This window comes from Hyaena hyaena, unplaced genomic scaffold (genome assembly GCF_003009895.1).
Source record: "Hyaena hyaena isolate Hyena2069 unplaced genomic scaffold, ASM300989v1 scaffold_754, whole genome shotgun sequence".
In the NCBI taxonomy this organism is placed as follows: domain Eukaryota; kingdom Metazoa; phylum Chordata; class Mammalia; order Carnivora; family Hyaenidae; genus Hyaena; species Hyaena hyaena.
This window is the reverse complement of record NW_024081381.1, coordinates 653,805-672,808: the sequence shown is the minus strand read 5'-3', so window position 1 is coordinate 672,808 and position 19,004 is coordinate 653,805. Positions and strand designations below refer to the sequence as shown.

Genomic DNA, 19,004 nt, shown 5'->3' with positions numbered 1-19,004 from the left:
ATCCACCCCCTTCTCCAGCCCTTCTACAGCATGGGGGCAGGGAGGGGACACAGCGCTGCATCATTCCCCATGGCACTCCGCTCTGGGGCCATTAACAGACGCCTCCCCATCGATCGGATCTGCTAAGTGCTGCTGATTCAGACGGGTGGGGGCGGGGGCCCCTGGGGGCAGAGGGGGTAGGAGCTGGGCAGGAAGAGGGGGAAGTCCAGGAAGGAGGTGGGGAGAACTGGCAAAGGTCCCTGCCACCCCCATTTTCCAGATGACGCGACTGAGGCCCAACCAGCTTTGTAGGAGGCGGAGTCTCCCCAGGGTCCCTCTCAGGCTGTCCTAGGGGAGGGGGCTCTGGGAGCCACGAGGCCCCTCCCTGCCTCTCTCTCCATCTCCCGGCAAGCTCAGAGGGGCGGGGAGAGAGAGCCAGAGGAGAAGGAGAACTCGGGCAGCTCTGCAGAGGGGGGCAGGAGCTCCGGTGTTTGGTACCCCCAGCCCCACCGCTGTTGCCGCTGCTGCAGCGGGGACACAGGTGAGGACGGCCCTTTGGGAGGGGGAGGGGGCCACCAACAGCGCTGTCCTTGTCCTTCCCTGGTCCAGCCCCCACACCCTAGCCCATCCTGGGATAGTCCCCAGGGGTTCTGCTGGACCTTGTCCTTCCAGGGACCCAGCCCCCTCCCCCTGCCTGTGCTGCCTTCTCCTCTCCCAGGCCTGGCTGTGGCTGCTTCTCCTCTTCCTCCTCCTGCTGCCGCTGCTGCTATTGCTGCTGCCCGGCACACACCGCCAGCCCCTCGGGGTGTGGTTTCCCCAGACCAGCCCCCAACGGTGGGACGCAGCTTTATCCCGGCCTCCCCCATCCACCTCCTGCGAGGCCCACCAGCCCCCTCCCTGGAGACACACCAAACACCCTTTCAACACCCCACCCCACTCTCCAAGCCATTTCGGGGGACCCCCTCCTCTTAGTCTTTTTCCATCCTCTGGGTGCGCTGGGGCTGTTCCCAACTTCCAACTGAGCCCCAGGGGGCTTTCTCGGGCCCCTTTCCTCCCCCTGGAACTCTCAAGAGGACGGACCACTTTCTCAGCATCCCCTCATACGTCTCTCTCCCAGACACCTCTCAGTCTCTGAAAGATAACCTAGCCTCCTATCTACCCCTTTAGATACCCTACTGCCTTCTCTAGCCCGTCTAGGGGGCCCCACCTCGTCTTCCTTCCCCAGAACTCCTATACAGTGTAGACACCCCCCAGGCTATTCTTGGCAGCTCTAGGCGCTCCCAAGACACCTCTCAGCCTCTTTACAACCTCCTGGTTCTACAGCCACCTCTTACGTTTACCAACCCCTTTCCTGGATCCACAAGGGAGCTCCAATCCCCTAATCTTTTCCCCAGAAGTCTTGAGGGTGTGGACAACACGCCTCACTTTTCTTAGTCCCTCCAGATCCGCCCCCCGCCCCCCACCCAGCCACTCTCAGCCTCTTTCAAACACCTCTGGTCCCATTTCTAGCCCTCTGGATGCGCCAATCCTCTCTCCAAGCCCACTAAGTGGTCCCAGCCCCATCTTCCCTCAGAACTCTTGAGAGTGTGGACAGGTCCCCAGCGTTTCTTGTCCCTCCTAGACACCCCAGACATCTCACAGGCACCTGCTGACCCCTCTAGAACCATCTCAGATCCTTCTTGACCCCTCTAGGCTTCCCTTTACTGCTCCTTTCCATGTCCCCCCTAGCCCCTTCTCCGTAGTTCCCTCAAGACATCCCTCAGGTCCCTCCCAGACCCTCTAAATGCCCCCCAACCCCCTGCCCATCTCTCTAGTTCCTCCTCCCGGTTCCTCTTGGCCTCTGTAGACACCCCCAGTTTGCTTGTGCGAGTGGCCCAAGGCCTCTCCAAGTTCCCACCATCCTGGAGACAGCCACACTCTCCTAAAGGCCACCCCCCCCCAGTCTCCGTGGGCCTGGGGCACGGCAGGATGGCAGCAGGTGTGGCCACGTGGCTGCCGTTTGCGAGGGCGGCCGCGGTGGGCTGGTTGCCCTTGGCCCAGCAGCCCCTGCCCCCTGCGCCTGGGGTGAAGGCATCTCGAGGGGATGAGGTTCTGGTGGTGAACGTGAGCGGACGGCGCTTTGAGACCTGGAAGAACACTCTGGACCGTTACCCAGACACCCTGCTGGGTAGTTCTGAAAAGGAATTCTTCTATGACGCTGATTCCGGCGAGTACTTCTTCGATCGCGATCCAGACATGTTCCGTCATGTTCTGAACTTCTACCGCACGGGTAGGCTGCACTGCCCGCGGCAGGAGTGTATCCAGGCCTTCGATGAGGAGCTGGCTTTCTACGGTTTGGTGCCTGAGCTCGTGGGTGACTGTTGCCTCGAAGAGTACCGGGACCGCAAGAAAGAGAACGCCGAGCGCCTGGCGGAGGACGAGGAAGCCGAGCAGGCCGGGGAAGGCCCAGCCCTGCCTGCCGGCAGCTCCTTGCGGCAGCGGCTCTGGCGGGCCTTCGAGAACCCACACACGAGCACAGCGGCGCTCGTTTTCTACTATGTGACCGGCTTTTTCATTGCCGTGTCGGTCATCGCCAATGTGGTCGAGACCATCCCGTGCCGCGGCCCCGCGCGGCGGCCCCCGAGGGAGCAGCCCTGTGGCGACCGCTTCCCACTGGCCTTTTTCTGCATGGACACGGCCTGTGTGCTCATATTCACGGGTGAATACCTCCTGCGGCTGTTTGCCGCCCCCAGCCGCTGCCGCTTCCTGCGGAGCGTAATGAGCCTTATCGATGTCGTGGCCATCCTGCCCTACTACATCGGGCTTTTCGTGCCCAAGAACGAGGATGTCTCAGGCGCCTTTGTTACCCTGCGTGTGTTCCGGGTGTTCCGCATCTTCAAGTTTTCCAGGCACTCACAGGGCTTGCGGATTCTGGGCTACACACTCAAGAGCTGTGCCTCTGAGCTGGGCTTTCTCCTCTTTTCCCTTACCATGGCCATCATCATCTTCGCCACTGTCATGTTTTATGCCGAGAAAGGCACAAACAAGACCAACTTTACTAGCATCCCTGCGGCATTCTGGTATACCATTGTCACCATGACTACGCTTGGGTGAGTGCAGACCCTGCGTTGGGAGCTGCCTGATCAATTACACTCACCCTTTTCTGTAAGCTTAAGGTTAGAGGGGTGCCTGGGTGGCTCAGTCGGTTAAGCGTCTGAGGTCACGATCCCATGGTTCATGGGTTCAAGCCCCACATGGAGCTCCTCGCTGGGATTCTCTCTTTCTCTCTCTGCCCCTCCCCCCTTCTGCACGCACCAGCGGAAGCTACCTCTCTCTCTCTCTCATTCTCAAAAAAAAAAAAAAAAAAAAAGATTGGGAAGGTTTTTTCCTTAATGTGCACTTCAGTTTGCTCATCTGTCAAAACGGAGGGAGTTGGACTAATCCCCAAATCCCTCGCAGCTCTGACAATGCCTTCACTTTCCAGGTCAGGAGTCTTGGGTTCAAGGATTGTCTTAGCTGCACTCTTTCTGTTGACCTTGCTTTTTCTGGGCCTGTTATCCCCTGTGTCAAATGAGACATGACGATCCCTTCATTATCTAGAGGGGATTCAGTGACATCACTGAAAGTTTGTTGTGAAAGTTGTGAAAGTTCTCCGAAAGTTTCTGGTGTAGGATACATAGGTACTGGCTTTCTATCACCTCCTTTTCCCATCTTGAGGACCCATGTCTCCCAAACCTCTAGAATCATCTGCTGTTATGAGGGTACTACCCCTGTGGCTTTGTGATTCTTTGATGTTCTCCAGGACAACGTGTTTTCGACATTATTTTTAAGTGCCAATCCTTGAGAGGAAACATTTGGGATAAAAGCATCAAACAGAATCACCAAACTCGTGTTGTTCTTAAAGACATTGTCTAGGACAGATACCATGTTCCTCTCAATTTCCATCACTGGGATTAGGTATACAGTTGCTACTCAGTAGCTGTTGAACAGATGGATTGGGCTTGATCAGTGCTTTAACAGAGGTATAGAAAAAAAAATGATTTGAGGTTTGTATGGACTAGAAAGTAATGCTGGTTGGAGGTTCAAAATTGGATCGACAAACAAATGCCGAGACCTGAGAGCGGGTTGGAACTGGGTATTTGGGTGCCTTTTACCCTACTGAGTCCTCACAGCAACACCCGGGAGGGTGGACAGCTGCCTGTGTCTCATAATTGAGGACACAGTCTGAGATGACACATCACAGACCAGAAATGGCCAAGTTGGAGAGACTTTTAAATGAGTCAAAACAAAGAAATAAGGAACAGCCATCCTTGGGGGAAGGGGAACACGGACTGACCTAAGGCCTAGAAGCTGGGACCGCAGAGGGGAGGGGATCTAATTGGTCCCATGCTCAGAAAAAAAGTATGCTGTGTGATCCTGAGCCAGTCACTTACAGAATCTCCCTGGGCTTTGGTCCCTCCGCCCTCATCCCGTGAAACAAGTTGGTTAGACTGGCACTGTTCCATCTCCATGGGAGAGGAGGTGGCATGGAGACAAGAAGGACAGAGTTTCAAGGCTCCCCCCCATGTTTTCATATAAGAACAGTTTCAAGGCTTTTTTTCTGGGAGAATAAGAAGGGGTCCTACTTAGAGAAGGTAAGACAGATGTAAGCAAAACCAACAGAGCACTTCTCCCACGACTCAGAGCCCCTCAGCTGGCTTGTGGTGCTGGGACTCTCTCCCCAGGAGACTATATTTACTGCCTGTGACTTCCTCCTTCTCCCCTCTACTTGGTATTAATAGATTTCCAGCTGACTCAGATGCTCGGTGTGCAGCTCAGATGGGGGCAGCAGATGGTAGGGGCCGAGGGCCAGTTTCTCATTTGACACCCCCCCATTGTTAGCCAGTGAGGACTTTCCCCATATTTTGCAGAACAGGAAACTGAGGCTCAGAAACTTTCAGTGCCTGGCCAGGGTTGCAGAGTACGTCGGGCTGGATGGGATGGAGTGGGAGCCTGAGGGGTGGGTGAGCACTTTTCTTGACCTTGGCTTACCTCTCCTGGCCCCAGCTACGGAGACATGGTGCCCAGCACCATTGCTGGCAAGATTTTTGGATCCATCTGCTCCCTCAGTGGCGTCCTGGTTATTGCACTGCCTGTGCCAGTCATTGTGTCCAACTTTAGCCGCATCTACCACCAGAACCAGCGTGCTGACAAGCGCCGAGCACAGCAGGTAACTGCCCCTTCCATCTGCGTACCTACTGTTCCCCACACCCCAAGCCAGTCTACTCTTGTGTTTACCCACCTGACCCTCTGTCTCCTCCTCTCTCTGTAGAAGGTGCGTTTGGCAAGGATCCGGTTGGCAAAGAGTGGTACCACCAATGCCTTCCTGCAGTACAAGCAGAACGGGTGCCTTGAGGTGGGGCGGCGCCTGAACTGGGGTTGGGGGTGAGCAGTGATGGGAGGAGGAGAGGGTCCTGACCTCAGCCCCCTGCTCCATCCACTCCAGGACAGTAGCAGTGTGGATGAACAGGCGCTGTGTGTCAGGAACCGTTCTGCTTTCGAGCAACAACATCACCACCTCCTGCACTGTCTGGAGAAGACAACGGTGAGACCTCATGAGAGGGGGCATGGTGGAATGAGGGGAGTCCCTCTGCGGGCAAGCCCGTTCCCTCCCTGGGATGGGAGCCTCACTACTAATTGTGGAAATCACAAAGGGCTTCCCGAAAGAGACCCTGGTACAGCTGAGCCTTGAAGGATGGGCAAGGGAAGGGAATCGAGAGTGACTTCTGGAAAAGAAGGAACAGCCTAAGCAAAGGCCTGAGGGTGGGGTCAGGTCCTGCGTGGTGCTTTGTGACCGTGCCTTCCTTCTGCTTATAGTGCCACGAGTTCACAGATGAGCTGACCTTCAGTGAGGCTGTGGGCGCCGACTCACTGGGGGGCTGCACCAGCCGCAGCACCTCTGTGTCCTCCCAGCCGGCGGGACCCGGCAGCCTGCTGTCCTCCTGCTGCCCCCGCAGGGCCAAGCGCCGTGCCATTCGCCTTGCCAACTCCACTGCCTCAGTCAGTCGTGGCAGCATGCAGGAGCTGGACACACTGGCAGGGCTGCGGAGGAGTCCTGCCCCTCAGAGGTAAGCACCGTCACCTGCTAGCTACCCCTGGGGAAGCTCAGAGCTTGGACCAGGGGGTCTGAGATTTCATGACGTGGGGCCTAGCAAGCCAAGCCCGAACCCAAACTCCTCTATGCCGGGAGCTTTGGCCTATCTTGTCTGGAACTTGCTCCTCATTGGTTCTTTTTAACAAACATTTATTGAGCACCTATTACATACCAGGCATAATTTTAGCCACTTTGGAGTTCACTTTGGGAGTTTAGGAGTTGAATTCACTTTAGGCCACCAGAGAGCAGACAGAAATCCTTCACCTTCTGGAGTTTATATTCTAGTAGGATGAGACAGTTAATAAAGAAAGAAACACACAGATGATACAGTGTGTTAAGTGCCAAGAAGAAAAATAAATCGAGGATCAGGGACAGAGAGCATAGAAGAGGGTGTGATACGAAAAACAAACAACCCAGTGAAGAAATGGGCAGAAGATAGGAACAGACACTTCTCCAAAGAGGACATCCAGATGGCCAACGGACACATGAAACGATGCTCAGCATCCCTCCTCATCAGGGAAATACAAAGCAAAACCACACTGAGATACCACCTCACGCCAGTCAGAGTGGCTAAAATGAGCAAATCAGAGAACTCTAGATGCTGGCGAGGATGTGGAGAAACGGGCACCCTCCTACACTGTTGGTGGGAATGTAAACTGGTACAGCCCCTCTGGAAAACAGTGTGGAGGTTCCTCAGGAAACTAACAATAGAACTCCCTTATGACCCAGCAATAGCACTGCTAGGAATTTACCCAAGGGATACAGAAATGCTGAGGCATAGGAGCACATGTACCCCAATGTTCATAGCAGCACTCTCCACAATAGCTAAAACATGGAAAGAGCCTAAGTGTCCATCAACAGATGAATGGATCAAGAAGATGTGGTTTATCTATACCATGGAATACTACATGGCAATGAGAAACAATGAAATCTGGCCATGTGTAGCCACATGGATGGACCTTGAGGGTGTTATGCTGAGCGAAATAAGTCAGGCAGAGAAGGACAAATATCATATGTTTGCACGTATAGGAGGATTAGGAGGAACTTGATGGAGGAACAAGGGGGAGAAGAAGGGGGGAAATGGTGGGGGAAAGGGAGAGAGGCAAACCATGAGAGACTCTTGAATGCTGACAAAAACTGAGGACTGATGGATGTGGGGGGGAGGAGGGATGGTCATGGAGGAGGACACTTGTGGGGATGAGCACTGAGTGTTATGTGGAAACTAATTTGACAATAAACTAGTTGTAAAAAAAAAAAGAAGAGGGTGTGATGCAATTTAAATAATGTGGTCAGGGAAGGCTTTGCTGAGGTAACAACTGAAGGAGGCGAGGGAGGGAGCCATGTGGATGTCTAGAGGAAGAGCTGTCTAGACAGAGCAAACAGCCTGTGCAAAGGCCCGGAGGCAGAAATGGGCCTGCATGTTAGAGATGCAGCCAGGAAGCTACTGTGAGTGGAGTGGAGTGAATGAGAGGGAAAGTGGTAGGAAGTAAAAGCAGAAAGGAACAGGGACAAGATTGTGTAGATGTTGCTACAGATTGTGGTGAGGATTTGGCATCGGAAGGAGTAACTGAAACAGAATGTTTTTGAATGTGTGCTCATTCTGTTCCGGGCACTACTCTGAGCACTTTGGATCACTTACCATCTCATTTAATCTCCACAATGACCTTATGAGGTAGAAAATGGTGTTGTTACCATGCTACAGATGAAAGAGAGGAGAGAGGTTTAGAGATGCTAAAATGAGATCAGGATTTGAACCCAGGACCGTCTGACCCCAGAGCCCTCACTGGGCACCACCATAAGTGAGGGTGCAGGCAAAGCATTTAGCACAGGGCCAGCGATTCAGTTGGCACTCAGTAAATGTCATGATCACTGTAGCACGTATTAAGATGACCTTTTAAGAACCTTCTGCCTCCCCACCCTTATCCACAGTCGTTCAAGCCTCAATGCCAAGCCCCATGACTGCCTTGACCTGAACTGCGACAGCCGGGACTTCGTGGCTGCCATCATCAGTATCCCCACCCCTCCTGCCAACACCCCAGATGAAAGTCAGCCTTCCTCCCCTGGTGATGGCGGTGGGGCCAGCAGCACCCTCAGGAACTCCAGCGTGGGTACCCCCTGCCTCCTCCCGGAGACTGTCAAGATCTCTTCCCTGTGAGCAGTGGGCCCACCCATCCAGAGGGCCCTCTCGATTCTTGGGGACTCCTTTCCAAAGCCATATTTTGGGGAGGTGGGGAGGGGCAGGCCTGGGGACCCCTTCTGCCCCCCACTGAGAACTATGCAATGGAGTTTCATGGAATGGCTCACCTGGTGGGGAAGTGGCCAGGGAAGGGGGCAACTTTTCCCACCACAGACGGCTGTTCCAGTGGGCGCTGAGGTGCTGGGCTTCCTCAGCCCCCCTGCCCTCCTTGCCCCAGCACACTGGGGCTGGCCTCTCTCTCCTAGCAGGCCTCCTGCATGCTCCTCTTCTGTGTCCCAGGCTCCCACCTGACATCTGAGCTCTGGCCTGAGGAGGAGAGGTGAGACTCCCTCTTCTCTCTGGCTGGGCTGTGGAGGTTTGGGGGTTCAGAGAAGAGAACCTTCACCTCTGTTCTGGCCTCTAGGGGAGGTCCCCACCCTCCACCAAGCCCGACAACTCCCCGATTCTGAAGCTCGGAATGCAACCACAGGCTTCATGGGCTGTGGCCTCAGCAGTGACCCGCCACCCCCCACTCCTCGCCTTGACTCAGGGGTCAGGCTGCCTCTTCCAATACACACAGATAGCACAAGTTCCATTCCCCTTTCCTGGCTGCTGGAAATGGGTCCCTGCAACCCCGTCCTCCACTGGGCCTCCAGCAAACTCTAGCAATAGCAGCTGCTGCCGTGACATTATGCAAAGCCTCTGCCCAGTTTGCTGCAGCATTTACATCTGCCCTAATCAGAGGGGCCACCTCTAAGTACTACTCCTCTCTTCTCTGGTTTGCTTCCTTCCTGGGTTGGGCTGGAGCCTGGACTGACTGAGATAAGAGCCTAGCAGCCAGCGAGAGCTGGGCTGTATTTGGAGATCATAGGCTGATTCCATGTTCTTGGGCAGGAGTCCAGAAGCATCAGGGGCTGAGGCCTGGGTTGTTCCTGAACTCTGGGAGTTGTAGGAAGCAGAAGGGACTTCTTGATCTCCTCCTCCTCCTCCCCCACAATGCCTTTTCACATATTCCTCTCTCTTTTCCCTCTTGGGTCACCTTCCGGAACTCTGTATCTGCTCTTGGGCTGAAATCTGGCATCATCTCAGGTTCCCTGTCCCCAGCACTGTCCCCATGGAACTGGTGGCTGACAAAGATGTAGTTTCCATCAGTCAATAAAACCTGAGAGGAGAGATGAGGATGAGCACCTCCTGGCTCTGTGGGTTTGGAGGCTGGATTGGGCTGGGGGGTGGGGGGGTGGGTTGAAAGTACTCTGGTTTCAGTTCCTTTCAACTAGGAGAAGGGCTGGTGTGGGTACAGGTATGGGAGATCAATGGTTGATGACGTGTTCCGGATAATGGGGATCTAGGGGATCTAGGAGAAATTAAAGACGGTGGCTTGAAGAGTTGAATCTACAGCCAGTGAGGCAGGCTTGGAAATCTTGAGACATGCCCCTAGGACATCTTCTGCTCCAGCTTTCTCACTCATAGATGGGGAAACCGAGACCCAGAGCAGCACATGCTAGGTTAGAGGAGACTTAAACCCGAGTTTCCTGACAGCAAACAGCTCTGAATTGGACCCTAATTAAGAGCATCTCTTAGGAGCGCCTGGATGGCTCAGTCAGTAGGACATGAGGCTCTTGATCTTGGGGTCGTGAGTTCAAGCCCCACATTGGGCCTAGACCTTACTTTAAAAAAACAAAAAGAACTCAAGAGTAAAAAAGAAAAGGAAAAAAAAAACGTATCTCTTACTTTGGCAAGTTTCCCTTCCTTGTGGACATCCCCTACATTCTGGGCTACTGGCTACACCAGACTAGTGTGTCACTGAGCTCTGTGGACCACTGAGAAGACAGACCTTGGATCTGGGTTAAGCTGGGTTCCAATCCCTGGGTGAGAGAGTCACTTTAAAACTTCTCTTGCCTCAGGTTGCTAATCTATGAAATAACAATTACCAAATATAATACAAAACATACATAATAATTCACCAAATATTTATTTAACATTCTTTTCATGTTTTATTTATTTTTGAGAGAAAGACAGAGTACCACTGGGGGAAGGGCAGAGAGAGAGGGAGACACAGAATCCGTAGCAGGCTCCGGGCTCTGAGCCGTCAGCACAGAGCCCAACGGGGTCTCGAACTCATGAACCGCAACATCATGATCTGAGCTGAAGTCGGATGCTTAACCGACTGAGCCACCTGGGTGCCCTCACCAAATATTTATTAACTGCATATCACAGGGTAGCCCTAGGGATACAAAGATGGGTAAAGAAGACATTGTCTCTGATCTCCAGAGGTGAGCATGGAAGGCAGACAGTTAAGCAATCACAATATAGTGTTGTAGAACTAAAATCGATGGGATTGCAAAAGCATGCAAGGAGATGGCGGGGGGCCTACGCCAGCCAACACCCAAAGAATGAGGTGGAGTTGTCCAGGCAAAAGGCTAAAAACGTTTCAGGCAGAGGGAACAGCATGTATAATGACCTAGAGGTTATAGAGCAAGCCCAGGGCCCTTGGGGGAACTTAAACAAGTTCAGTACAGCTGGGGAGGAGAGAGTGAGGCTGTGATGAGAGCAAGGATGTAGAGATCAGGCCGGCTCACAAAAAGCCTTTGAAGTTATGATACAGATTGTGGACTTCAACCTAAGGATAACGGGGACCTCTGCAGGATTATAAATAGGAAAGTCGTGATGAGGTTTGCGTTTCAGAAGGATGGTTCTGGCTATGGAGAGTGGATTCTAAGGAAATAATCCTGGTGGCAGGAAGAGCAGTGAAGAGCCTTTTGCAGTAGTCCAATTGGTAGGTGATGGTGGCTTGGACTACGTAGTGCTGGTAAGAGTTGAGGAGTCAAGAGATTTGAGAGGTAGAGTTGGCAAGACTTGGGATTGACAGGCATGTGGGAGTTAAAGAGGGAGCAGGCAGGGTTGACTCGCAGGTTCTAGCTTGGGCAAAGGCTGAATGGAGGTGTCATTCACTGTCAAAAGGAAGATCAAAACTGTTCACACACAGTGCCAGACACATAGTAAGTACTTGGTGAAGATTAGCTACCATGATTATCCTAAGTTCACATTTAGGTGTATAGTGCTGGACAAATCTCCAGTAGGAAATGGGATATATATGTCAAGTGAGAGGTTCAGGAGAAGATTCAATGTGATAACATGCACAGGCATTTGGCACAGTGCCCTGAATACAATAAGCCTAGTAAACGTGAGTCCTCTCCCATTAAGTCTCCAGAGCAGAAAACACAACACTCTTTACGTAGTTATTCCTTCAAGAATATTCCTGAATATTACCCCTGAAGGAAGACCTCAACCGAGGTCGGCATCTAAAGGAAGAAAGTCAGGTGGCGCTCAGAAGAGCTTTCTGATCATCTCTCTCTCAGTCAACACGTTGTACTCCTGAGACTGGCAGCAAGCCATCACCTCTGGCAACAACTTCTTGGCTCATAAGTTTATCTGAACCCTGTAACTACTTCCTGAGGTAGTCCGGGCAGGCATTATCATTCCCGTTTTGCATGGGTAATCTCAAATTTGAGACAATGACTTGCTCAAAGTCATACAGTTGGAACAGTCCATCGGAGTCTGGAACTGAGATGTTCCTGACTCCACAGCCTGGGATCCTTTTCGTTGCACTGCCATTCAGACCTAATTTACTGAGCACTTACTATTTGCCAAGCACAGCACTATGCCCTTCACAAGCATTACTCTTTGATTCTCTAAATTGGAATTATCATTGCCATGTTACAGAAGTAGAAATTGCAGATGGGGGGCCCTGGCTGGCTCAGCGGGAAGAGCATGCAACTCTTGATCTCGAGGGTTGTGAGTTTGAGTTCCACCTTAGGTACAGAGACTACTGCTAAAAATATAAAAATTTTTTAAATTGCGGATGGGGTGGATGTTAAATGACTTGTCAGAGACCATTCAGGAGGGGCAGAGCTACGATTAGCTTGTAGCTCTCCAGCCGCTCTTTACCAGGGATTTTACCCACCCCATTGAGAGACGCTGGCTGGTGACAGTGCTGGTTCATAAACTTTTGCTCAAGGCAGGTAAACTCAGTTCGGGGGCGGGGGGGGGGGACGACGGTGCAGTGGGAAGGTTGTGCTGCGCTTGCGCACTTGCTACCGAGGCGGGGAGGTCAACGCGAGGGCGAGAGCGCATAGGTGCCAAAGAGGGCGTGTCTGCTTTCCAAACACCCAAGGTCCCCACGGTGCAGGTCTGTCCCAGGGTTGGCCGGTCTGACGTTAGTGACGGCTTCTCTTAACCAATTACCACAGAACTCGGCCTGTTGCCAGGGTGAAGCGGAGCCCGCCTCTCCGCAGGACAGGGACTTGCAGGTGGGTGGGACCGGAACTGACGCTTCAGGGGATTGCTATGCTCTGGGAGTGTTGATATTTTCCAGTCAGTCCGGCTGACTGCGGCCAGGCTGGAAGCCTGGCAGGGAGGCGCTTTCAAGTTGTTGTGCGTGGGGTCGGCCACGCTGTCCTGTGGCAGTACTTCCGCCTGCAAGTCAGAGCCTCGGGAAGAGAAGAGCGCTACAGGGCGGACGACAGAAGAAAGGCAAGGAACGAGAGTGCAGACTTTGACTGAAATCTTAGACGGAGGGCACTGGAGGGCGATCACTCGCTTCTGATTGGCCCGTGGGTGTTATCGTAGACCCACGCAGCTGCTTCGATTGGTTGGTGCCCGCAATTGTTTTGGCGGCAGTGAAGATTTTGCCCACGTACTTCCGAAGGAGAGGCGGGGCTGTGCCCCGGCGCGCGTGCGCAGCGCCCCGGGGCCCCACCCGGTAGTTCAAGAACCTGCGAGGGGGCGGGGCGAAGAGGTGCTTGTTTTGGTTCTGTTTCCTTTGAAGCGGCAGGCCGGAACGAGCGAGCATAGCAGTAAACCTGTTGGACTTGGAGAGAAGGCTACGACAAACTCGCTGCGGTGTCTTCATCTAGGACTTCACATCCGGGTTTTCCTGCCCCGTGATCTGCGCGCCACCGACGATTCTCGAACCGGTGCCTCAATCTCTTTATCCGGGTCCCGCTGATCCCGTCGTGCTTCGCGCACCACAGTAGCCCCCTCATCCGGGTCTTCTCCCAGCGTGCCACGCGCCGGGTTTGCTGGGGGGTACTTGGCGGTGCCGCCATGACTATTCTCCCCAAAAAGAAGCCGCCGCCTCCCGACGCCGACCCCGCCAACGAACCGCCGCCGCCCGGGCCGCTGCCCCCGGCGCCGCGTCGCGGCGGGGGTGTGGGCGTGGGCGGCGGCGGCACGGGTGTGGGCGGTGGCGACCGCGACCGTGACTCGGGCGTCGTGGGGCCCCGTTCCAGGGCCTCTCCACCGCCGCAGGGCCCGCTACCGGGGCCGCCGGGAGCGCTTCACCGCTGGGCGCTGGCCGTGCCGCCTGGCGCTGTGGCGGGTCCGCGACCACAGCAGGCCTCTCCTCCTCCTTGCGGGGGCCCTGTTGGTCCCGGCGGTGGTCCCGGTGACGCGCTGGGCTCACCAGCGGCGGGCGTGGGCGCGGCGGGCGTGGTGGTGGGCGTGGGCGGAACCGTAGGCGTGGGCGGTTGCTGCTCGGGGCCGGGCCACAGCAAGCGGCGGCGTCAAGCGCCCGGGGTCGGAGCGGTTGGCGGGGGCAGCCCGGAGCGTGAGGAGGTCGGCGCGGGTTACAACAGTGAGGACGAGTATGAAGCTGCTGCAGCTCGCATCGAGGCTATGGACCCTGCAACCGTTGAGCAGGTATGGGCTGGGAGTGATAGGTGAGTGAATGTGGGGGGTGGGATCCCCAGACTGGGTAGGGACCCAAGGAAGGCTGTATGAGGTCGCCCCATGGGACCTACGTCTTCTCTCAGGGCCGATGCATTCATTCTTCTCTGGTGCGAGGGCCCTAAGACACTCTCTTCCACGCCTCTCACCAAGGGCTTGGGGGTTAGAAGTCCCAGATAAGATGGCCGACTTAACGATGGAGTCCGTGGTCTTTTCTGGGACCCATAGCCATTATTTCGGGCCCTGAGAAGTCCTCGTGTAGGGCCAGTAGTGGGAATGCCACCTGAGAGGGGAGGGGAGTCTCGTGACTCCGGGGGACCTTGGTTTACGTTCAGTGTTTTGAGATTTTCTTTCCTCTGGGACAAGGATCTAAGATACCTTCTCAAGGGAACACAACGTGGAATGGAAAGCTTATGCATTTTTGAGTGTCCCCAAGATATCTAAACCTTTTTCAGGAGTTTGAGACAGTATATACAGGACAACCCTCCCCCCCCCACTTCCTTTTCAGGGGAGAGTAAACACAAGATTATTCCATGGATTCCAGTGGAATCCTTTAGATTCCAGAGAGTGCCTTAAAGGTACTAAGCCTTCTTTCAAGGGCCTAAGATTCTGTCATTTAGAATAAAACACCTGACACACACGTAAACACATTCCCTTTAGAGAAGGGAATCTTCTAGCTTTTCTTCAGGGAAATAAGACTGTTTTCAGGGAGGTAAGATTCCCTTCCCCTTGAGGACAAGGGCCAAAACTAACACTCAGGGACCAGAAACTACTAGGGTACATGAGATTCATCTCTTTTCCAGGTGACAGGGGTCTGTGCTTCCTCTCAGTGGTCTGAGACCTCCTTGGGGACAAGAGTCTGAATTTTTCTCGGAGCTTAAGCTTCTTTTAAGTGATAGACCTTCAGCTCTTCCCCCACCTCCCCAGCCTGAGCCTTTCTTCAAGAAAATAAGCCTCACTGTTTTGGGTACTTGAGCCTAAGAGCCTCTTGCTTATGAACTGGGGCTTGCAGAGACTGGGTCTGAAGCCTCTTCAGGACATGGATACCCCCTCTCCACGGAGGTCCCAGGCAAGGTGAGGTCTTAGAGGTCCTTTCTCCTCAGGGATTGGTATCTGAGTGTTCTCCTTGGGGGTCTGAGACACCCCCCCCCACACACACACAAACATAGGGGTATGAAATTCCTCTACCCTAATTATGAAGAACTGAAACATACCTTGGGTGCAAAAAAACCCCTTCTCCCCCTGAAACATGGGGGATCTGAGTACCCTCTGCCCCAAGAGCTTTAGCTTTTTGTCAGGGATGTAAGATCCCTGCTTTGGGAACCGTAGCCTGATACCACTCCTCAGGGGACATGGGCAGCATGGAGTCCCAGAGATGGAGCCTGAGGTCTTTCCATGGATCAAGGGCCTGAGACCCATTGTGCCAAGGACACTTGAGCTTGCCCTCAAGGACAAGAGATCCGTCAGTGCCCCCCAGTGACTGGTGTGTCTCTAGAGATGGGGTCTGAGCTTTTCCCCTCAAGGACTTTAAGGTTCTCTACAGGGACAGGAGGTCTCGTTCCACCTTAAGACTCAGAATTGAACCCCAAGACCCTTGGGGGCATGGACACAGACTTCCTGGAGAATAGGGTCCTGAGTCTCACCCTAACAGTTTAAACTTTCTTTCAGGTACATGAGACACCTCACCCACCTTAGGACCTGAGACCTGAATCTGTCCTGAAAGTACTGATTGTCACCTCACTTTAGATAGCATTGGTATACCCCAGTTATAGGCCCCTTTGAGGGACCTAAGATTTTTCTTGCTTTGGGGACTTGGGCTTCAGACCGTTTGTGAACTAAATTCTGAGAACTTCCCACTCCCCTTGGGGACCTGGATAGGACAGGATTCTGAGGGAAGAATCTGAGCCTTTACTCAGGGGCCCAAGCTACTCCTCAGGGACCAGAAATCATTTATCTTGAGGAGGGACCCGAGTCCCCCTTGGGTATGAGGCCCTCTCCCCCTCCCCACAACCAGACAATCCTTTCTTATCAGGGAGAGGGACTCTCCAGTGTGGCTTGAACAGAAAGACCCAGGTGCTATATAGTTATAAGAACCCCTTATCTGAGCCCCCACAGGCCGGGAAGATCTTCCTACTTTCTATGAGAAGGTTGCCAGGCACTGGGGACTTGAGGGCTGAGGACTCCCCTCAAGAACTAAGAGATACTCTTGAGTCTCTCCCTGACCCAACTCTGTTTGCTTCTCATTTCCAGGATCGGAAATATTCTGAGCCTCCTGAATTGCTTCCAATAAGCTTGCTTCTTCCTGGAGACATCCCTACTCGAGGGAAATTCTTTACCCATATTCCTCTTCCCCTTGATTTAGATAAATCTTTCTGCACTTCACAGGGACCAGGGCCTTGTCTTGAGCCCCCTGTCCTTGCTCTCTCTACCTTTTACTACTACAGGTAGAATAAATTGTCTGGGCTTGCAGGGTCAAGGTCAGGAATTGTTCCTCTCCGATTGTGGTACTATGGAGTGCTACATCCCTTATCCCAGGGATATGAAGGAAGAAAATTGTGTGCTGCTAAGGTGACTAGAAAGACGTCTCCTTACACCCCCTTTGCATCTTCTAGGCTGGGAGTCCCTCCCCCATACTTGTTCCCATAAGAACATTCGTGGAAGTAAAAGTCTGTGGTTGCATGGTGCCTTCCCAGTGACAGGGGGAAGACTTTTCCTGTCTTCACACTTCTTGGGACAAAAGGAGAATAAGATGCTTCTCCCTGCCTCAGCTGGTCCAACTTGGGCTTTCTGGGGATGAGTAGAGGGGAGATTCTTCCTGCTGTTCCAGTCTTCATCCTGAACTGTCACCTAGGGCATTTGTAGCCTTGGAGGCCCGTTAGATCCCATGGGAAAGAGATAAGTTGGTGAGAGGAAACCCAGATGGTGAATCCTTGTTCTGACTACTCATACTTCCTGTCTGTTTGAATGCTGCGACTACCATTACTGATTTTAGGAGCCCTTTTGCCACCCTGGGGTCCTGGTGCTGGGGAGGTGGTGATGTCGGGTTTCTTTTCCAGGCATGGCTGCCTTACCACATCTACCCTATAAAAAGAATGTCTTGTAAAGTCTTCTGAGCTTGAGGACCCCACAGAGCATTTTAAGAATGGGCTGTGCGGTGCTGAAGTGGTCAGAGATGCTGGGCCTGGCACTGTAGCCAGAGTACCTGGGTTCCCACTCTGGCTCTGCTGGAGCTTTGCTGGATGAACCAGAATAGTTAGGTCTGCGTTCTCTGGGTCTTGGTTTCCTCATTGGTCAGGTCAGGAGCTGGTGAAGTGTCGTTTAGCTTTGGGATTTTAGGGAACTCATACCAAAGCCCTTGGGACTTGGAGGTGACAGAGAATGATGGGTGTCTTTTGAGGAAAAACGGAGTTCCTCTCTCTCTCTCTCCCTTGCCCGTCTCTTCCCTCCCAGCCACCCAGGCTTGGTGGGCAGGACAAGTGCCTGTTGAGTGTGAGGTTCAGAGTTGGCAGGCAGTGATTTATGCCCAGCTGTGTTATGGTGAATAAGCGTGGGAGTTCCCCGTCAGGGGACCTATTGGGTGGTGTGGAGGTATGGCTATGTGGAAAAATTGGGGCTTTGGAGCTGGGCACGCCTGACTTAAAACCCTAGGGTCTCCTGCTTAGCTGTTTTATGGCTTCAGGCAAAGTCTCAGTTTCCTTCTTTTTCCCCAAAAAGTCCACCCATGCTTGGGGTTATGGAGTGTATGAGTGCCTGGCCCACCTCAGAGCTTGGCCGATTTCTTCTCTTGCAATTTCCCCAGGACAGTCTAGGTTCTTCCTAGGAGGCTTTGTAACAATCAAGCGTTGTTAGCAAAGACCCTTTGTTTGGCATCTAAGAACCTTCCAGTTCGTTTCGTGAGGAGACAGAGTCTTATAGCAGGAAGTGGTCCCTGCCTGGGCCTTCTGGGTTTGAGTTCTGTATGTTTCAGGCAGTTCTCTTTTCTGGGCCTTAGTTTCTCCAGCCTTGAAATGGGTAATAATGAGGAGGGAGATTGGACTCATTTCTCAGAAGCTGGTTGTAATCTCTTAATTCCCTGCTCACCACTCCCCCTACCCATTTTGAAAGTTTTAGGGAAGGCCCGTTGGCTTATGGGGGTGTGTTACGAGGTCTCAAGCAGTGATTGGCTTCTCCTCTGCCAGTGCTGTAAGCCCTTGGGTTTGTTTAATTTTAACAGCTTTATTGAGATATAATTCACACACCATAGAATTCACCAATTTAAAGTGTACAGTTCTCGGGTGCCTGGGTGGCTCAGTTGGTTAAGTATCTGACTTCGGCTCAGGTTATGATCTCACGGTTCATGAATTTGAGCCCTGTGTCAGGCTCTGTGCTGACAGCTCAGAGCCTGGAGCTTATTTCGGATTCTGTGTCTCCCTCTCTCTCTGATCCTCCCCTGCTCATGCTCGCTCGTGCGCTCTCTCTCTCTCTCTCAGAAATAAATAAAAACATTATTTTTTTAATTAAAAAAAATGTACAATTCAGTAGCTTTTAGTGTATTCAGAGTTGTGCACCCATCACCACGATCAATTTTAGAACATTTTCATCACTTGCAAAAGAAACCCTGCACCATCACCATCCCCATCCCCCATCCCCTCCCAGCCCCAGCAACTACTAATCTACTTTTCTTCTTGATTGATTTGTCAATTCTGAACGGTTCATAGAAATGGAATCCTACAGCATGCAGTTCTTTGTATCTGGGTTTTTTTTCCTCTTAGCATATTCTTTTCAAGGCTCATCCATGTTGTAGCATGCAGCAGTTTTTCATTTCTTTTTGTTGAAGAATGATAGAATCTTTGTTTTTTGTTTTTTTTTTAATTTTTTTTTTAATTTATTATTTCTAGGAGAGAGAGAGAGAGACAGCGTGAGCAGGGGAGGGTCAGAGAGAGAGGGAGTCACAGACTGAAACAGGCTCCAGGCTCCGAGCTGGCAGTCAGCACAGAGCCCGATGCGGGGCTCGAACCCANGAGTCACAGA

The 19,004-nt window shown here is 52.9% G+C and overlaps 2 protein-coding genes across 9 annotated transcripts in view; both read left to right on the top strand.

Annotated features, from left to right (window-relative positions):
• Positions 1-1,947: 1,947 nt before the first annotated feature.
• On the top strand, positions 1,948-9,445 carry KCND1 (potassium voltage-gated channel subfamily D member 1). Of its 6 annotated transcripts, none has more exons than XM_039218243.1 (8): positions 1,948-3,068; positions 5,005-5,167; positions 5,270-5,353; positions 5,444-5,542; positions 5,815-6,065; positions 8,021-8,195; positions 8,537-8,607; positions 9,357-9,445. In XM_039218243.1, the coding sequence occupies exons 1-8, from the start codon at positions 1,948-1,950 to the stop codon at positions 9,424-9,426; spliced, it is 2,034 nt and encodes a 677-aa protein (XP_039074174.1). In that variant the 3' UTR covers positions 9,427-9,445. The 6 variants fall into 6 exon arrangements, with proteins under 6 accessions (XP_039074174.1, XP_039074178.1, XP_039074176.1 ...); XM_039218247.1 differs by having other exon boundaries at positions 8,021-8,242; positions 8,568-8,607; positions 9,357-9,414; XM_039218245.1 differs by having other exon boundaries at positions 8,021-8,242; positions 9,357-9,414.
• Positions 9,446-12,628: 3,183 nt separating this feature from the next.
• OTUD5 (OTU deubiquitinase 5) overlaps positions 12,629-19,004 on the top strand; it is a 30,217-nt gene continuing 23,841 nt past the window's right edge. The window contains exon 1 of one of the 3 annotated variants that reach the window (XM_039218264.1): positions 12,629-13,967. In XM_039218264.1, coding sequence (XP_039074195.1) covers positions 13,374-13,967 — 594 coding nt within the window. In that variant the 5' untranslated portion in view covers positions 12,629-13,373. The remainder of the gene's footprint in view (positions 13,968-19,004) is intronic. The other 2 variants (XM_039218262.1, XM_039218263.1) reach the window with 2 other exon arrangements.

Excerpts from the sequence above, each read along its gene's own strand:
- KCND1 (XM_039218243.1), top strand. The coding sequence starts at position 1,948 with ATGGCAGCAGGTGTGGCCACGTGGCTGCCGTTTGCGAGGGCGGCCGCG. Across the intron at positions 8,196-8,536 it reads GCACCCTCAGGAACTCCAGC|GCCTCCTGCATGCTCCTCTT; the intron begins GTGGGTACCCCC and ends CTCTCCTAGCAG. Across the intron at positions 8,608-9,356 it reads CTCTGGCCTGAGGAGGAGAG|GTTCCCTGTCCCCAGCACTG; the intron begins GTGAGACTCCCT and ends GCATCATCTCAG.